We start from the raw sequence: 20,561 nt of genomic DNA, 5'->3' as shown, positions 1-20,561 counted from the left end.
CAGAGGACTGGGGACTCCTGCGGCCTGGGGTGAGCAGGGAAGGCTCCCTAAGAGACAGGCTTGAGCTGGGCTTTCACCTTTGCTTTTTAATACTGATATTCTCTCTTGGACTCCTCTTTGCTCTTCTTTCACATATCATGTCTCCACAGACAAACCACAGATGCCCTAAAGCATGAACCAGGGTACTGTGTACCAGGCCGTGTCTCAGAAACTAGTGGGAATAGCATGTAGGTTCATTAAGTAACTCATGATTTTGAAGACTGCACTAATTTTCAAACAATCTTGTATATTAAATTTGAACATTTGCAAAATCGTTTTTAAAATCCCTCTCAATGCAAAATGACACAATTCCTATAAAAAATTCAAAAATATAATTGCATCTACCCTTTGACTCAACAATTCGATTTCTTTCTTTCTTTCTTCCTCCCTTCCCTTCCCTTCCCTTCCCTTCCCTTCCCTTCCCTTCCCTTCCCTTCCCTTCCCTTCCCTTCCCCTTTCCCCTTCCCTTCCCTTCCCTTCCCTTCCCTTCCCTTCCCTTCCTTCCTTTCTTTCTTTCTTTCTTTCTTTCTTTGTTAATCCTCACCAAGGATATTTTTTCCATTGATTTTTTTAGAGAGAGTGAAAGGGAGAGAAGGAGGGGAAAGGAAGGGAGGGGGAGAAAGAGAAAGAGAAAGAGAGAGAGAGAGAGAGAGAGAGAGAGAGAGAGAGAAACATCGATGTGAGAGAAACACATGGATTGGTTGCCTCCCACACATACCCAGACAGGGGCCTGGGATCAAACTTGCAACCCAGGTATGTGCCCTTGACCAGAATTGAACCTGTGACCCTTTGGTGTGCGGGCCAACACTCTAACCATGGAACACACCAGCCAGGGCAGCAATTCCACTTCTAAAAATAGATATTGAAGACATATTGGCCAAAATATGAAATGACTTAAACAGGATTTGTTTTTTTAGAAAACAAAACTCTATCATTCAGTGGCTGGTTAAATAAACCATGGTGCAGAGAGAAACTAAGATGGCGGCATAGGTAAACACCTAAACTGCTGCCTCGCACAACAATATCAAAACTACAACTAAAAGACAAAACGGACACCATCCAGAAACACAGGAAAGCTGGCTGAGTGGAAATTCTACAACTAGAAGGAAAGAGGAAAGCACATTGAGACTCAGAGGAGCTGCAAAAGGCTGAGGTATGGAGACGCGCACATGGAGAGGACGGGCGGCTGAGTGCACAGGCAGATGAGTGCGCGGCTGGCTTTCTAAACTGGGAGGGAGATGAAAGCTCCCGACTGCACTGAACTCCAGTCCCGGGCGAGACTCTGGGAAACCAGACTCATTCGGGGGGAATCTGGACTGTCAGGAAAAGAGAAAGCATACTGAGACTCAGGGGAGCTGCGGAAAGCAGAGGTCCGGAGGTGCGTGCACGCATAGAGGACTGACTGCTGAGTGCACGGGCAGCTGAGTGCGCAGCTGGCTTTCTAAAGCAAGAGAGAGACGGAAGCTCCCAACTGTGCTGAACTCCAGTTTCGGGTGAGTTTCTGGGAACCCAGACTCATTTGGGGAGAAACTGGACTGTCTGGCAGCGGGCAAAACTCGAGGGTGGCTTTCTCTCAGAGGTGCTTGCAGCGATTACCAAGGGACACTGAGACCCAGGGGCCTCATAGGGCAGGGCTGACGGGAAGCCAAGGTTGTCTGCTCTGCCCTGAGACTCCGACCCATCCAAGCTGAGCACAGAGGCTTTTGCAATTTTGCAAGTCTTGTCTCATACAGGTGTCTCCAGCACAGAAGTTCTCCCAGCGTAGACACAGCTGATCCTCACAGCCAATTGGCCTGGAGGTCAATTCCTCCCAGTGATACCAACAACAATCAAGACTTAACTACAACAAGGCTGTAAACACAGTCCACAAAGGGGTGCACCAAGAGTATCCACCTCAGGTAACTGGGGAGGCTGAGCCACTGGACCCTATAGGACACCTACCGCACAAAGCTACTCTACCAACGCAGGGAAGCAGCGAAAATGCAGAGACAAAGAAACAGATCACAAATGAAAGAAATGGAGGCAAGCAAACAACTGGATATAGAGTTCAAAACCACGGTTCTAAGGTTTTTCAAGAATTTCCTAGAAAAGGCCAATAAATTTAGTGAGACCCTCAAGGATATGAAAAAGGACCAACTAGAAATTAAACATACACTGACTGAAATAAAAACTATTATACAGAGACCTAACAGCAGACTAGAGGAATGCAAGAAGCAAGTTAAAGATTTGAAATACAAAGAAGCAAAAACACTCAACCGGAAAAGCAAAAAGCAAAAAGAATCCAAAAATTTGAAGATAGTGTAAGGAGCCTCTGGGACAACCTCAAGCATACCAATATCCTAATTATGGGGGTGCCAGAAGGAGAGAGAGAGCAAGATATTGAAAACCTATTTGAAGAAATAATGACCAAAAACTTCCCCCACCTGGTGAAAGAAATAGACTTACAAGTCCAGGAAGCACACAGAACCCCAAACAAAAGGAATCCAAAGAGGACCACACCAAGACACATCATAATTAAAATGCCAAGAGCAAAAGATAAAGAGAGAATCTTAAAAGCAGCAAGAGAAAAAAAGTTAATTACCTGCAAGGGAGCACCCATACAATTGTCAGCTGATTTCTCAACAGAAACTATGCAGGCCAGATGGGAGTGGCAAGAAATATTCAAAGTGATGAATAGCAAGAACCTACAACCAAGTTTACTCTACCCAGCAAAGCTATCATTCAGAATTGAAGGTCAGATAAAGAGCTTCACAGATAAGAAAAAGCTAAAGGAGTTCATCACTGCCAAACCAGTATTATATGAAATGCTGAAAGGTATTCTTTAAGAAGAGGAAGAAGAAGAAAAAGGTAAAGATAAAAATTATGAACAACAAATACATGTCTATCAACAAGTGAATCTAAAAATCAAGTGAATAAAAAATCTGATGAACAGAATAAACTGGTGAATGGAACAGAATCAGGGGCATAGAAAGGGAGTGGACTGACAATTCTCGGGGGGAAAGCGGTGTGGGGGGTGTGGGAAGAGACTGGACAAAAATCGTACACCTATGGATGAGGACGCGGGGGGGGGTGGGGAAGTAAGGTCAGAGGGTGGGGTGGGAACTGGGTGGAGGGGAGCTATGGGGGGAAAAAAGAGGAACAATTGTAATAATCTGAACAATAAATATTTATTAAATTAAAAATAATAAACCATGGTGCATCTTAGCACTGGATGTCTAACCTTCAAGAAAAATGAAGATCTCTAAAACATTGATCTGGTGTATTATAAGGAATACATGGTCTGCTAGCATTGGTGTAAAATAGGTGAGGACATATGAATGCATACATATTTGCAAAAAAAAAAATACTGCAAAGATAAAAACAAATCTGAATTAAAAAATAGTTACCATAGGGAAGGGGAGAAAATTAGAGGACACAGAACAGAAGAAAGACTTTTCTGATAAAACTATATTACATAGGTTTAATTTTGAAAGCATATTTTACAGATTCAAAAAATAAAACTAAACCAAAATGGACAAAATCAGTAAATCTTAAAACTTGAAAACAAACTGAAATAAAGGATCTTAACTGTACAGTAAATGGGTGAAAATAATTAATTCAAGCATTTTAACAAGGTAATTTGATTATATTTTTTAGTGAAATGTATTGTAAAGATAAACAGAATTGCAAAAAAAAAAAAAAACCCTCTCATTCACTAGGAAAATTGTTAGTAGTAATATCAATATTGTTATTTTTAAACTAATATATTGTTAAACATCCTATATAATAAAGAGCTATATAATAAAGAGCTAATATGCTAGTTTGACTGAACAGCAGAATGACTGTCCAGACGACCTTCCAGACAAAGCCGGGGCTGCGAGGGCTGAGCCCCTTGCACAAATTTCGTGCATCAGGCAACTAGTATTTTATATTTGGAATCAAGATTTTTAGTGTAATAGAAAGAAATACAAGTATGAAATCAAAGAAGTAAAAAGTTTTATTAAATTTGAAATAAAAATATCAGTAGGAACTCATAATCTTTTATTTCCTTTTATTAAATATGCATTTCCTAACTTTTTCCATGGAGAAAACTTAGAAACAATAACAATAAACACATAATATATGCTGATTGTGGTCTCTAAATACCATTCCTGAGCAAAAAGACACAGGACATCTTGAAGGAATGGCTCTTTTCATAGGGCAAAAATATACTAAATGAACCCAGACACCTTGTTATGCTTGAAAACAAGGACATGAAAGCTTTTCCCTGGGCCAAGGTTGGGACAATTTGAGCATCAAAAAGAATAATGAATGGAATTGAATGGAAATATACATATACGTGTGTGTGTGTGTGTGTGTGTGTGTGTGTGTGTGTGTGTGTGTATACACATATATATATGAGTATTTTATGATTCATCAGAAACAAAACAGCAACTACTCTTTGGACACCATTGGAAGTGAAAGGGCACAACCCCTTATTTACAAACTTGGCAATTTAGAGGAAAGAATAGAGCATTTATCCTGCCTTTCTTGTACAAACTGCATTTTGAGATGACTAAAAAGTCCTAGTCTATGAGGGGAAAAGCTGTACTTTTCAGAAGAATTCCAGTTAATAAATGGAAAAAGAATAATAAGTTAGAAAATTTTAAAAAAATTAAAAACAAAATAGAAAAAGAATAAATGAGAAAATCACCATTATGCAATCCCTATGAAAAAACTGACTCAAGCAACCACCATGGATAGAGGAAAGCGTGAGGGGCAACGCTGATGAGGAACTTTACAACTGCTTCAGGCTGCCACCATCTGAATCCATGATCAACCTTAGCATCATTAAAAGTGGGACAACCATACACTGCATGCCCCAAAATGATGCAAAATGAATCACACAGCACCACTATGAAGTATGCTTGCCTCCCCTCACACACAGAAAGTTGAAACTGAATCTAGGAGAGCTTCTAGAGCAAATAAGGAAAGAAAAAGTCAAATCCAGAATGTGGGAACTTTTATAGGACAACCAACTCAAGGTCCCTGGTGGGGGTAAAACTGGTGGCAGTGTGTGTGTGTGTGTGTGGGGGGGGGGTCGGGGGTAAAAGGAGGGCAGCAGGTTATAGATTAAAAAACTTTAGAAACATAATAATCAAATGTAATGGACCTTCTCTGTGTGCTGATTGGACCAAAGCATCAGTAAAAGACATTTTAAAGACATTTCAAAAAATATTATCACAGATTGGTTTATTCAATGATACCCAGGAATTACCATTAATTTGGTTAAGTGTGACAATGGCATTATGATTATATAAGAAAAAGTCCACATGTTTTAGAGCTGCATGGTGAAGTATATAAGAAACATATGCAGGATGTCTGGGATTTGCTTTAAAATAATTACATGAAGGGGCAGGGGAGAGGAAAAGAAGAGACAAATAAAGCAAATATTGCCACATTTTACTATTTGTTGAATCTGGGTAGTGAGTCTAGAAAACTTCATTGATTATTCTCTCTGTCCTAAGTGCATTTGACATTTTCATTATAAAATATTTTAAATTCCACTCAGTATCAAAAAATATAACCCTCCAACATGAAAGCAAACCTTACAAAATAGAATATACGAATCACACTTAAGAAAAATGTCCAATGTTGATAATAATTAAAGAACTTAACAATTTGAAAGAGTAATGAGGTATCCTTTAATACCTATTAAATTTGCTCCAAACTATTGACTAAAGAAATCAGTGTTGGAAGGGGTGGGAGGGACAGCTACTCTCATGTGTTGCAGGTGGCATTGTAAATTAGAATGACCCTTTGGGCAATTTAGCAATAAATATTAAGAGCCATAAAGCTGTTCGTACCCTTTGACCCACTAATCCCACTCCTGGGAATTTATCCTAAGGATATAATTCAGATGTAGGAAAAAAAGTTATATATACAAAGATGTTCTTGCTCCTATTATTTATAATAGAGAAAATGGAAATAACCTTAATGTCTAGCACTAAAGGAATGGGTAATAAATTATGGGATATCAATTGGATGGAATATATTACACCATCGCTAAAAACAAATATATTGCAAAATGGGAACATGTTTATCAAAAACCCAGAGGGATAGAAAAACAAAAGTTTACAATGACAAAGGTAAAAGCTGGAAGAGAAGTTAGATAAACTAAATCAGTCTGGGGTTGGGGTAGGATTATGGGCAAAACAAGAAAGTTATATTGTTTAAATTTCCTTCAATGTTTGTAGGAACATTTTTCAAAAATCATCCTTATAATGGTGTTCCTTTTTCATCCCTTCCTTTAGAGTTTAAGGTTTTTAAAAGCTGACTTTTAAAATCTTAAATGATAGGTAAAATGGGTCCTGAAATGAACTAAAATGTTCCAGGAAGGTCGGAGGCAATATGTCATCAAATAACCTAAAGCAACATAGAAAGTAACTTCGCACACACACGTTTCCCTGTCTCTGAAGTAATCAGAGGGGTTTGTGAGTCAGGAGAAGAAAGAGGTGCGGTAAGGGCACCCTAATGAACAGCTCATGGGAGCATTCTAATTTAAAAAAGGGAATAAATACAAGGCACGATGTCATCTGCAGAGAGCTGAGGGGAGCATTCTGAGCATTCCAAGGGACCAGAGGGTGGGTTCTAACGAGGCCCCTCATTCTCGGGAGAGAGGACAGGCTGCGGGAGGATTTGGGGTGCTCAGGTTTCTGCCCAGGCTCCTGTTTGTCAGCAGCTGATGCCTCACGAAGCGACGTGCTCCTGAGCTGAAGGAAAGCTGTGCGTGCACATGTCCTTTCGGCCTTGAGCGTTCGGGTGCCAGCTTTGAATCCCTGCTTAGTCTGCCCTGGAGCCTGCCCCTTGGAGCACAACCCAGGCCCTCTCCCAAGTGAGAAGGTAACGCTTCTAAAATAAGCTGACTTGCCTGCTTCTGGGTTTGATAACATTACAGGTAACAACTGACTTCCAAATATGACTCTTGAGCCACAACGGCTAAATCACACATTTGCGTGGAAAATGGTGCTATTTTTGACTGCCCACTTCAAAGAGCTTTGAAATATTGTCTCAAAAAGCACCTACCATACGATAAACACTCAAAAATTAGCTACTACTACCGCATTACTGCAATTCTCACTCAGACTGTGAGCTCCTTGAGAGTAAAGACCTTGGTCACCTTTATATTCTCAATGAAGGAATGAATCAATGAATCCATCCACCCATCTCTGAACAATCCATCCCTAGACTTCTGGGGAGGAATTGTCGGGAACACTCTTGGAGAACTTGATGAACCCAGGTGAACATGTCCCCTCAAAATCAGGGGCCGCTCAAAATCCAGGGTGCCGTGCAGCTTGTAAGTGAAATCCATGTGGTACCTTTGCCCTCACTTTTTGACGTGCTTAAGCTTACAAATTTGACCTTCAACAGGTTTATGTGCCCTCTTGGAGCAGCATTTAGGTCCACCTGTCGTGAGGTGGCGGTAAATGAGCCAGGTTACCAGGCTCTAATCAGGGCATCCGGAAATGAGAAATTAGAAGCACTGGCTTTCCAGACCTCACCTACTTTATACCAGAAGGTAATCTTGTTGCAATAGTTACATTGAAATATACAATTGTAGGCCCCCTTATAGAACCAAAGGGAAGAAACCCATCTTGGTAAAATCTGGAACCTTTTGACAGATGTTAATAGAATCTTTTCTAATTTTTGTCTTCATGAGCATGGTTTTTGGTAACTCAAACTGAATAAATGTCTTGCAGCCTAATTGCTCAAGCAGGATATTAGTTCTCTAAGACTACAGGCCAGTTTGATATTTAAGGAGGAGAGGAGGTCTTAGGACTGAAAATGGCTTTTCTTCACATTAGTCACCATTGAGTGGCCTGCCTAGGTGACCTGGGTTAAGCAGCCCCTCTTATCCACAGCCACACCCTGGAATCCACTCTGGGCGGAGCTTTTACAGAAAACCCAACCCTGAGAGATGCTGAATTATCACTCTCCTACTTAAAAACCCACCCAAGCTTCTAATATTCAAACTTCCTAGCATGGACATCCAGCCCTCTGCTGTGGTCCCACTCTGTCTCCCCAGTTTCGTGTCTTGCCTGTCCTGTCTCACAATGAATCCTACAGAAAAGCCACTCCATCCTCTCAACACTCCATGGACACAGAATGGTCCTACCTCCATCCCTCGGCACGTGCTGGCGCCATACTCCCGCCCCTTCCCCACCAGGAAACCTCCCTCTGTCATGAAGAACTCAACAGTCACCTCTCCCCTGTCTTCCCAAGCCCCTCTGGCTGGCCTTGTGTCTCCCTCTTCTGTTCTACCTCGGCCCTCCCAGCAAACCCGTTAGGACAATCACTGCCATTTACCACCCTTTATTCACACCTTGCCCTTGCACGAGACAGCAAACCCACCTGGGACAAACGTTCAGTGTATCCATTATCTTATAGGAAAGAGCAGTTCTCTGAGGAGATGAAATCACCCTTATCAATCCGCACGTCTTTATAAACTGCTTTGGAAATGGATTGCTAGTGAAAGGATTCCTCCTAATTTGTTTCGAAAAGAGCTTGTGTGTCAACCAGATCAAAATGAAATTGTACAAAAACTGAGTGAAGTCCTGTTATGTATGGATCCATACAACCCTGGAGGTTGCAAGGCTCTCAGCTTCCTGGAGGTTTTTCCATTAGTGACAGATGCGTGGGACACGGGTTGTTTTGTGCTAGACGACAGAAGGTGATACAGGCCTGTAATTAGAACTGTGAGGATAGCACCCAATTGTGCAAGACTCGTGAAACACAGGTCAATATTGACGTTGGGGATGTGGACAGAAATGAAGAAATGTAAGAAATGGCAGCAGCAAGTAAGTATTAAATGCTAGATAGCACTTGATGTGGTTTTTAAAGAAATTGTGCTTGGGATGCTTTCTTTTACCAGCTGGCGACTGACAATATGCACATATCTGAAAAATGCCTTATATAAAACACGAAACATGCTGAATGGAGTATGATACTAGGAGTTATGTTATTTTTTGTGTGTTTACTAATAAGTTTATGATATTGTTTATTTTCTTTGAAATTTGTTTTATTTTGTTTTTATTCTAATTTTTAAAATATATTTATTGAGCCGAAACCGGTTTGGCTCAGTGGATAGAGGGTCGGCCTGCGGACTGAAAGGTCCCAGGTTCGATTCCGGTCAAGGGCATGTACCTTGGTTGTGGGCACATGCCCAGTAGGGGGTGTGCAGGAGGCAGCTGATAGATGTTTCTCTTCCATCAATGTTTCTAACTCTCTATCCCTCTCCCTTCCTCTCTGGAAAAAATCAATAAAATATATTTTAAAAAAATATATATTTATTGAATTTATTGAGGTGATATTGGTTAATAAAATTATATAGGTTTGAGGTGTACAATTCTACAACGCATCATCTGTATATTGTATTGTGTATTCACCACCCCACGTCATCTCCTATCACCCCGTATCCTCCCTTTACCTTCTTATGCCGTTTTCATTCTAATTTTAGGAATAACCAATTAAAGCCCACAGGTGCTTTTATTCAAAACCGGGGTATGAGGGGGGTGTGTGGTGGTAGGAAGTTCCCAACCTCTATCAGCAACACTCCTGCCTTTTTACTCCTTCCCGTGGACCCTCACTTAGACACACTTCCTGCTTTAAACCGCGCTGATAAAGAAACAAGTCCTTTTCCCATTGCAAGGCATATCAGAGAAGAAGTGCCAACCGCAGCTTCTCATCAAAATGAGATCATCAGAGTTCTGAATTCTAGGTCAGAGTAAAGCAATATGACCCTTTACAGTGAGTCCCTGTAGACTTCTCACAGGACATTATAAGCTGTGAGATGACTTGAAAATTTCACAAGAAAATAACTCGAGGATCCCATTATTGTTTTCAAAACGCCTAGAGGTCCAGTGAACCAGGGAACTGCCCAGGGCAGGGATGGGACAGGCCTGGCAGGAACCTTCCAGAGCTCACTCAGGCTTCAGCACCTTCTCCCTCGGCTTCCTCTTGTCCTGACAGGGCCTCGTTTTCAACCCAAGCCTCTTGTGATCTGGCAAACGGTGGTCTCCATTTCCCCGCAACAAAACAGGAAGCACGCGGGACCCTCCTGCACCCTCCATGAAAAATGGGGATAAGCCGCATTTTGCACTCTTTCTCCTGAAAAGGTATGTGTGTTTTTAATTTTTTCCTACAGTTTCTCTTAATTCTATTCTACAAGTCTTGTGACATTGTCATTTCACAGTAATGCGTTTTAAAGTGCATCCTCCTCCATAAAGACGACCGCAGTAAGAATTTTAAAAATAATAAAGTTACCCTCTTTTCCTGAGAAATAATAAAGCACAGAGAAATACGGCACAGCCGGGACCCGGCCTGCACTAATGCAGCCTGAAAGGACAGCTTTAAAGGACAAGGAAAATGGTACATTATCTCATTTTGGGGGGAGTGAAGGAAATGAATTAAGGCCACAACAAAATGAAACTGAAAAATTGCTAAATGAAGCTCTGAGTGGGGAAAATGAAAAATCAATGAAGGGATGGAGGGAAAAAGGTACATTTTTCATCTTCATGGGCTTGATTGGGTTTGCAGAAATTCATTTTCAATTAATGTGTCTTGTGGCATTCAGCCAGGCTGGATATGAACAGGGCACATATTTTAATCAATTTTTTTCTATTAAGTTTGAAGTTATATATAATAATAGAACTATACCATTCAAAAGGATCAGTTGAAACTGGCTTCTGAGGTAAAATAATCTGATTTGGTTTGATTTCTATCTTATATTAACGATAACTCAACTTCTCCTGGAGAAGAGCGACCCGAGTCTCCTGGCGCCTAAACGTGACTGGGCTGTATACACATCAGGGAAGGATGAGTAAACTGGCCCTGCAACCTGCATGCATTCACGGGGAAGGAAGAAAGAGGGGTGCACTGGGTACCGGGGCTTTTGCTGGGCTAGCTCATTATTCTCAGAAACAACCCTAAGAGCGGTCATCCCCAAAGAGGAGGAAACTGAGGTTCCTAGAGTTGCATCATCGCTCATCCCTCAACAGTCACCTGTGATCACCTCTGCCGGGGACCCAGTGTCAGGTGCTGAGTGAGGAAGACTTCGTCTCCACCCTCACAGAAAAACATCCCAGGAGAAAGAAATGCAAAAGTGGGTGCAATAACGCAAGCAGAGGGATGTTTGGTACCCCCTGAATATGGAATGCACCTGCCGGCTGCTGATGGGGAGAGGAAAAGGTTCAGAGCACAGGGCTAACGACCCGCTCACCCCAGCTTGCCGCGACTTTCCAGGCTTTAGCACTGGAATTCTCACGTTGCCAGGAACTTCTCTGTCGCAGGCAAATCAGCACAGTGGTCACCCTGGAGCTTGAAGCTGGCAGGCCTGCGATCCAAACCCACATCCTCTGATGGCAAGGCTCTTTCATTCACACCACACTGATGTTCAGAGGTTGCCTCCATCCTCCCTGGGTGACAACCTATCGCTGCGATGCTGCCCAGAAAGGAGGCAAAGCTGGGAAGAAATTCTGGGGCCCTAAGTCTTGAAGACTGTTCTTTCTCTTCTGTGACTTTAGAGGAGGAAGGTGGGATGGAGAAGAGGGTGCTATAAGCGTCTCTGTCCCTGTGCTTTCCTCAGTGGATGCAGGATCAGGGGCAAAAGACCACACACTGAACAGGAATATCCAGGGAAAGAATCACTGGAGATAAATGCAATGATATATGTATATAGAAGTACTCAGTTCCATACCTGACACAAAGCTGGAGCTAAAAAATAAAAGTTCCTCAGAAAGCCAAGAGACATATGAAAAATGCTCAAAGTCACTATTCACCTGAGAGATGCAAATCAGAACGACAATGAGATATCACCTCACACCTGTCAGAACAGAGGGTGGGTGGGAAGAGATCAACCAGTGAACTTGTGTGCATATATGCATAACCCATGGACACAGACAATGGGGTGGTGAAGGCCTGGCGGGGAGGGGGACAGGAGCAGGCTGGAAGAGATTAATGAGGGGAAAAGGAGGACCTATGTAATACTTTCAACAATAAAGATTTAAAAAATAAAATAAAAGTTCCTAAAGTTCAAGGGCGCTGAATATGGGCCCTCACCTGCACTGGCCAGGACTCTCCTGGGAGCTTCCTAGCTGCCCTTCCTTCCCCTTCTCCCCTCCCCCAATGGCCCAGCACCCCCTAAAGAGCCATTAGGAATTGACAGTAAAGCAATAAAGGACATTCTCTTGGCTTAGTGCCGATAACCCACCACAACTGGCCTCAACCCACATTTCCAGCCTCTTCATTAGGATTCCCTCCCACAGTCCAGACAAAGTAGATTAGTGCTCCCTGAACGCATTCCTCCCCCCCCCCGGTTCCCCCCCCCCCCCCCCCACTTACTGGTCTCCATGTTTTCAGTTTTTGTTTATTCCATATCTTGTCTGGCATGTCCTTTTCCACCCACTCAATCCCAGCCTAGAAATTTCCAATCCATCCTGCAAGACTGGGTCAAATATCACCTCCTCCCTAAAGATTCTCGCCCACACTGGAATTAGTGAGCATGCATTCTACCAGTCACTCCTCACAACCACCTCTGTAGCAGTTGCTGTGTCATCATTTCCATTTTGTCGGTAAGGAAACAGTGTTGGAAAGAATGAGTAACTCACTAAAGATATAAAGCCCACCCAGGAACAGAAGCAAGACACAAACTCAGATTTCATGTATTACTCGACGTCTGTGAGCTTAACTACTGTTATCTCCAGGTTCTGTGCCTCGGCACCCAGATCATACCCCTGTGTACGACATCACATTCTGCCTTGAGTTCTCACAGGTTTTTTTAATGTCAACCAGAAAGCCTTTTGAGGGCATCCATCGGACCTGGCTCGTCACCCGCACCCCCACTCCTGACCCTCAGAACTGGGTTTCCCGCAGACTTTAGCACAAGGGCAGGAGTGCAGAAATATTTTTTAATGTATATTTTTTATTGATTTCAGAGAGGAAGGGAGAGGGAGCGAGAGGTAGAAACATCAATGATTGGCTGCCTCCTGCATGCCCCACTCAGGGGATTGAGCCCACAACCCAGGCCCTAAATGGGTACTCAACCGTGACCTCTTAGTTCATAGCTCGACGCTCAACCACTGAGCCATGCCGGCTAGGCGAGAACAGACATATTTAAAGACAGTGGCACAAGGGAAACATCTCCAGCTTGATAGAGGTGGCATGAAAAAAAATCAGTGGGGCAAGGATGGACCATTCAATTAATGCTGTTGAGAAACAAGCTTTCCATGTTCTCCCACTCCCCCCACCCAAAAAAAACCACAGAGCCCTATTCATATCACATATACAAGAAATAAATTCCACATGGATTATTATTTATTTGTTCAATAAATATTTATTGAGCATCTCCTCTAGGTCAGTGACTATTTCAGATTTAGAGATACAGCTATGAACAAAACAGACAAAAGCAACTGCCCTCGGGGAGCTTACATTCTAGTGGAGGGAAACAGAACAAATAAATAAACAAAACAGATAAGTGTAGGACGTATTACAAGAAATAGGATAGATAGGTATGGAGAAAAAGTAAGAGAAGGTATGAGTGGGTGGGTGGGGGTTGTAATTAAAGACCTGGAGATAAAAACAGAACTCTAAAACTATTATAAAAATATCCTTATGATAAACAAAAAAGACACACAGCATCACACAAAAAGTTGGTAACTTTATACCAAAATTAAAAACATGTATATTACACCAGACACCATAAACAAATAAAACACACTGACTGGGAGAAGATAATGGCATCAAAATATTTTTTGATAAATTATGAATATTGATAGTATACAGAGTTCCTACAAATCAAGAGGGAAAAAAAGATAAACAACCAAAGAGAAAAATAAACAAAGACATGAACTGCCAATTCATAGACATGAAGCCTGAATGGTCAATAACCTTGTGAAGACACTCAACTCGCCAGTCGCAATGAGCAGTAATCAGGCTGATGCAAATTAAAACCCAAACAAAGAGATACTATTTCACAAATGGCAACAATTATAGCCCAACAGTGCCAGGAGGTGTGAGGATGTGGAGAAATCCACCTTCTTACCCGTGATGGGCGGAAGTGTATGTTTGCTTTGGAGATCAATGGGCAGTACCTGGCAAAGGTGAAATTGTGCCAACCCCAGGCTCTGGCAATTCCTCCTCTAAGTATATTTCCCAATTTGAGAAGCACAGAGACATGTTTGGCATTGTTTGTAAAAGAATAAAAATTTGGAAAAATGCTTAACGTCTATCATTAGGATACAATATCCTATATTTACATAGTGGAATATTAGAGAGCCATTAAAACGAATAATTTAGATCTATGTGTAACAACATCAGAAACAAAACTGGGACAAGAACTTGCAAAATATATACAATAAATTTTACTTATTTACATAGTATAAATAAAAATGTACATACATCTTTTATCGATAAACTAAGATATATGCTGATAATAGACACATATGTAGGTAGTAAAGGCATCGACACATGATCTGCATAGAGACCAAATTGCCTCTGAGGAGGGAGGGATGGGGGAGAAGGAAAAAGATCAGAACTGGAGAGGGATAAAAAAAGAAACTCCCCTTTGTCTGTACTGTTTTCTTTTATTTAGAAAAATCTGAAATATATGCCAAAATGTTAATATTTGTCAATTCTAGAGGAGAGTACCAAGGTTTTTGTTTTAATAATTCTCTATAATTTTCTGCATTTAAAATTTTTCCCAATTAGAAATATAGAAGAAGCAAAGAATGAATGCTGGTTTTGGAATCAATGAACCCGAGACCAACATCTTTTGCTAAGAGGTGGATGGCTACTAATTTTTTAAGACACTAAGTCTCAGTTTCCTATGCCAAAAAAAAATTGGGCTAATAATACCTTCCATAGAGGTTTAGTGTGTGTGGGACTGTGAGGTCTACACGCGTTGCCTTGAAACCTGAGAAACACCCAGTAGGCGGTAGTCACGTGGACAGGAGCACAGCCTCACATACTCTCTATGGGAAGATCGTGGGCACCTGGTCTTTAAGAAATATTGCAGAGCCAACTAGAAACAATCTCAACAAAGAGAAAGTGGGTTCAGTGACATTGACAACGAAAAGACCTTCTCCCTTGAAAGGACAATCTGTATGGTGAATACATGTATCAGTACATGTCAGACAATGAGACTGCAGTAACCCTTTCAATAATGCATAGAAGAAAAGGCTCCCACACATATGCGCTTTCTGATACCTTCTAAAAACTACATTTTAGATAAAGTATCTAAGATTTTAAAATAAAGACATGAGTAACACAACATTAAACACTAGGATCTGAAACTATAACATTCTAATTTACTATAAATACATTCTGCCTCAAATTTCTGAGTAGCACCTCTTTTGGGTGGAAGCCTGAGTGACCATGAGGCAACACTGTAGCCTTAAGAGCCGAAAGCTAATGATCCAGTTAAGGGGAGGAGCATGGGTGGGGTGCAGCAGAATGTGAACCCTAACTCAGGTGTGACAGGCAATAAGTCAAGTTCACACCATATCACAATACTGGCAGCAAAGTGTGAACTGGACACAGGCACAGGAGGAAGGGGCAGGTGGAGGTAGGTCCTGTCAGGCCAGTTGGTGATCTCCAGGTCAAGGAGATCACCAACTGGCCGAGGAGCTAGTGCCAGTTCTAGGGGGACGTGGATGAGGCGCCGAGGGCATAACATATTGGAGGCTCACAGGGTCCTACACACAATCAAGGCCCCCTCTCTGCACAAAATAAAGCCTAGCTGGCCTCCAAGGACTGTCTGTCACCCACAAGAGGGAAGAAACTCTAAGGGCAGGACAGCACACAGTACTGGGAGAAAGGCTCACCTGAATGATCCACTTTCTCTACAAGTCATGACATTTCCGTTTCATATTCTTTCTTTCTTTCTTTCTTTTTGAAACTGGGTAATGAATCTATGCCTCCAGAACAAATGCTAAGAACTTTTCCACCAGAGACTTAAAAAAACATGAGGGTAGTGAAGGTATGTAACCCTATAAACAGTGTAGGTCATAACACTAGAGTGACATCTGGGTCAGCAAATCTCAAATTTGACTCAAATCTCCCTAGCTGAAGTCTGAGTTCCCAGCAGAGTATCTGGGGACCTGCACTGAAACAGGATACCAAGGTAGGTTAACTGCATTAACTAATCCGGGAATTTATTCATCTGCTTCCTTTCCCATCCACTGCCTGCTTGCTTAAGCTGGACAGAAGTATCTCAATGAAAGCCCAAAGGCAACTATTGACAAGAAAGCATCTACCTGTCCACCTTGCCATGAAGAAGTGTTGGGAGTGGAGAACATCAAATTGACGCTGTCCCCTTAATGAACTCACTCCATTAACCCAGTCTACTAGCGTAGGTGGGCTAATATCTCCCACTGATTATTATTACCACCACCACTGCTGCTGCTACTAACTAGATTTAAGCAACACTACATTTTGATGAGATACCAGCGTCCTATAAAAATAAAGCAGGCATGAAGCATATTTCACTTCAATATATTTCAGCCTAATACATGTCTCTCATCATCAGATATTCTTCTCCTTTTCATGAAGTTAGTTGAACTGTCTATTCAGGCAAAATGCCTGTGGTGATAGAAGTCAACCAAACTCTCCTTAACCAACAGGAAGAGTGCTAAATTGACTAGTGCTCTTGATCTCCACTCAGAGAGGACATCGCTGGGCCACCACTCACAGATAAATAAAAGCAAACTACATGGACACTCGGCTGCTTCTGTGTTTTCTGGGGTGTGATCTGGTGGGAGCACTGGAGTTCTTCAAACCCACTTCCCGTCTCCTTAGCAGGGTCCTCGGCAGCTTCTCCATACGCAAGGCTCCATTCTCCAGGACCTGATGATCAGCCTCCACCTGGCACTTTCCAAATTATATTTAGGACTATTTTTCATCGTGGCTCCTTCTTTGATGTCTAGGAACTCAAGTTTCTAAAAAATGGTCTGTGGATCTTTGAGCCCTCTTGACTCTGCAGTGTGAGGCTGTAGGAGTTGAGGTTACAGTATGTGGTGTTTCCACAAATAAGAGCCCTACATGGTCAAGTGTTCCTTTTAATAGGTGTCCTTCCTGTTTTGTTCATCGGCTCATCAAATACATGCCACCTCTTCCCAGCAGAGTGCAAGTGTTCTTCTAATCACGAACAATAGAAGGAATCGCTTCCAACCCAGGGCAGGCTACCATTTTATCATCTTCCAAAGAGCCGGAGACTAAATCTGGAGAAGAGCTCGTGGGACATGATCTGGAAACAGTTGAATTGGGTGGATTAGGGTTGCGGGCTCAGTGCTGTGGCTCCTTCCCCTACCCCCATTTGGCTAATTATCAGTGTTGGAGATTACACGGAATCCTCTCAACACAGGGCACTTGGCAAAAATGTACTTTTGTGTTGTACATTTCAGCACAACACAGGATAATTTCAAAATAAATTGCTAATAAATGGCTGATCCATTTAAAATGGAAGATTCTTGGGATGTAGAGAATTGATTTTTTAAAAATTGCTTTGTGTATAGCCCTGGCCAGTGTAGCTCAGTTGGTTAGGCATCATCCCGTGCACCAAAAGGTTGCCAGCTTAATTCCCGGTCAGGGCACATGCCAGGGTTGCAGGCTCGATCCCCAGTAGCGGACATGTGGGAGGCACGTGATCGATGTTTCACTCTCACAGAGATGTTTCTGTCTCTCCCTCTCCCATCCCCTCTCTCTAAAAATCAATAAAAAATATTTTTAAAATGTGCTTTGTGTATAAATATTCTACTCAAAGGACAGATGGCTAAGCTCGAACGCAGCACAAAGCACAGGAGGAGGAAGAAGGTTACCCAAAGATCCATAAGATTCCCAAGGAGAGAAGGGCAGTCCTGTGTATGGGTCAAAAAATCAACCCAGTGGCTTTTGCTTTTAACCCATTTAACTTTACCTTTGGTATTCACAGCAAGAACCCATCCATCAGTAGTAGTAGTAATAATAATAATTATTATTATTATAATAGCAGCTAATATTTATTGGGTATTTCCTATGTTCCAATGAATATGCTGTATTTTCTATAGGGTTGATCCTTAACACAGATTTGAACTGTACAGACCCACTTATAAGCAGATTTTTTTCAATAAATATTTAAAATATAGTTTCTCCTCCTTATGATTTTCTTAATAACATTTTCTCTTCTCTAGCTTCATTTATTGTAAGAATATAGTATATAATACATATAATATACAAAATATGTGTTAATCAATTGTTTCTGTTATAGGTAGGACTTCCAGGCAACAGTAGGCTATTAGTAGTTAAGTTTGGGGGAGTCAAAAGTCATACACGAATTTCGGACTGCACAGGGCAGTGTTCGGCAAACTCATTAGTCAACAGAGCCAAATATCAACAGTACAACGATTGAAATTTCTTTTGAGAGCCAAATTTTTTAAACCTAAACTTCTTCTAACGCCACTTCTTCAGAACAGACTTGCCCAGGCCATGGTATTTTGTGGAAGAGCCACACTCAAGGGGCCAAAGAGCCGCATGTGGCTCGCGAGCCGCGGTTTGCCGACATAGGGTAACCTACACGTTGTTCAAGAATTAATTGTACATCACCTCATTTAACTCTTACAAAAAATCCTCTCGGATATGTACTGTTATTAACCTTGTTTTACAGACAAGAAACTAATAACTTTTTGAAGGTCCCACAACTAGTAAATGCAAGCATGTCTGCTTCTAGGAAGTCCATGCTCATCTCCAGTTTAGGTACCTTTCACTATAAACTCATAAAGTTTATTCCTTCCTCTAACTTACTTCTCCAGTGTTTCTAATGCAGGGGGTGCATACAGATTTGGGGCCTGGGAGGTAAGTTATGGGGATTTGAAAAAAGACAAGAGAAGCCCAGCTTTGCTGGCTGGCTCAAGAGCCAGAAACTAGTAACTCAAACCTCAACTCCCCAAAGAGTTACTCATCATCTATTCTCCCTCATCCAATTTGTCTCCTAAAAAAGCTGTAGAGTTGTAACAAGAAATTCACTCTTTAAAAATCTAAAGGATGATAATCAAATACTTTCAAAACCATTTCTTAGGAACTGCAAAAATGTTCTGCCTCGTCTTGCATGTGAGACGAAGTCATTGTTAATACTATTATTTCAACAAGGTATCGTGTGCTTTTCTTTCTAAGGAAGGCCAGTGTGGCCAAAAGTAAGGACTTCTGTGTAGACAGAAGTGAGTAATTTAAACCAGGGCAAGGCCATACATGTGCACACACAAGCACTGCGGGAAGAGGATCCATGCGAACCACTTTTGGTCTCTTTGTTAGTGGTAGTTCTCGGCTTCCACTGGAATTGGATTCTGTCCCTTTAACCTTTTGCACTCGGATGTCGAGTGTGACTCGACACGGTTAGCATCGGTAGCAGGAATCGAGAAAAAAGCAAGCGAGTGCAAAGGGTTAAGTCTCTATTATCTGTTTAACAAGTGTGCCTAAATATACCTGCCTTAGTAACAACGTCTCTCTAGGTGGCCATGGATAGCCTCTGGGAAGTTTTATTGCCTGGACACCACCAGGCCAGCAGAGCTATTAAGAGTGAGCCATCGATGGGGCTGATGGTACTTCAGACGGTCACACACTTGGACCAGCCTCCCACTTCAGTGCTCCTGGTCCCTGCTGGCTGGTCTCCCGCACTTTCTTCCCTTGAGCCCTTCCTACCAGCTTGACTGCCAGCTTCTCACCTCAGGCACAACAGCTCCTGAGGGAGGCCGGCTAAATGCGCTGATGGCCTGAAAAACCCAGCATGGAAACGCATGCCACTGTTTTAAGAACCCGGAACATCGGTCGTATAATGGAATCCTGTAGGGCTTAAAAACCAACCAAAAGCACCCCCAATCGCCAGTCCCTCCCTCCTACTCCCATCTGCTGGGTTCTGGAATTTTTTAAGGCTTCCCCGTGATTCTAATGCGCTGCCTGCATTAGAAAATCGATTCCTTGCACCTGTGCACTCATTAAACATCTAAATTATACAAGGGGGTCAGGGGTGCAATTGCTTTCTGCAAAAGAAAACTCTAAGGAAAAATGCCCTCTCTGGAACTGAAAGGAAACCTCTTCAGACATTTGCTGTTGGAAGAAACATTTCACCCATCACAAACACAATGGGAAATTAGAAGAAGGCCGTGATGAAACAAAAGGATGCCTATGATTGAGGCAGAAAAGGTAAAGGAACTCTTATTAAAGTACTATGTATTCAGCTGAGTAATATCATTGCCCACTGGCAAAAATGTAAGTCTACCCTTTTTGAGGGCAAATGAGAATTTGCTTTCTCCTCCAGCTAATTTCCCCTTGGCAGAAAAACCGCTGTGGTTGGCAGGAGACCGGGCCTTGGTGAGCACAGGTAAAGAGGGGAGAAGGACCCTCTGCAGGGCCAACTAAAGACTTAACGCTTGAAGATGTGCCAGGGTTCCGCCCTGACCTTTGCTCCTCCTTGAGCCCCGGGTTCCTTTCATGGCAAGCTCAAGAATGCAGCCTGACCGAGGCACAGGACCTACCCCCAG

The 20,561-nt window shown here is 42.2% G+C and overlaps 1 protein-coding gene across 2 annotated transcripts in view; it reads right to left on the bottom strand.

The window, feature by feature from the left end:
• The window catches only part of MYZAP (myocardial zonula adherens protein), a 92,029-nt gene that overhangs the window by 21,290 nt on the left and 50,178 nt on the right, over nt 1-20,561 (bottom strand). The window contains exon 11 of one of the 2 annotated variants that reach the window (XM_079768055.1): nt 13,383-17,296. The exons of the other annotated variant lie outside the window; for it this stretch is intronic. Coding sequence (XP_079624181.1) covers nt 17,243-17,296 — 54 coding nt within the window. The 3' untranslated portion in view covers nt 13,383-17,242. Of the gene's footprint in view, nt 1-13,382; nt 17,297-20,561 lie in introns of those variants that run through there. 2 annotated transcript variants of the gene reach the window in all.

The sequence above is a fragment of the Cnephaeus nilssonii genome (assembly GCF_951640355.1).
Source record: "Cnephaeus nilssonii genome assembly, chromosome: 4".
Classification (NCBI taxonomy): domain Eukaryota; kingdom Metazoa; phylum Chordata; class Mammalia; order Chiroptera; family Vespertilionidae; genus Cnephaeus; species Cnephaeus nilssonii.
This window is presented reverse-complemented; position numbering and strand designations above follow the sequence as displayed.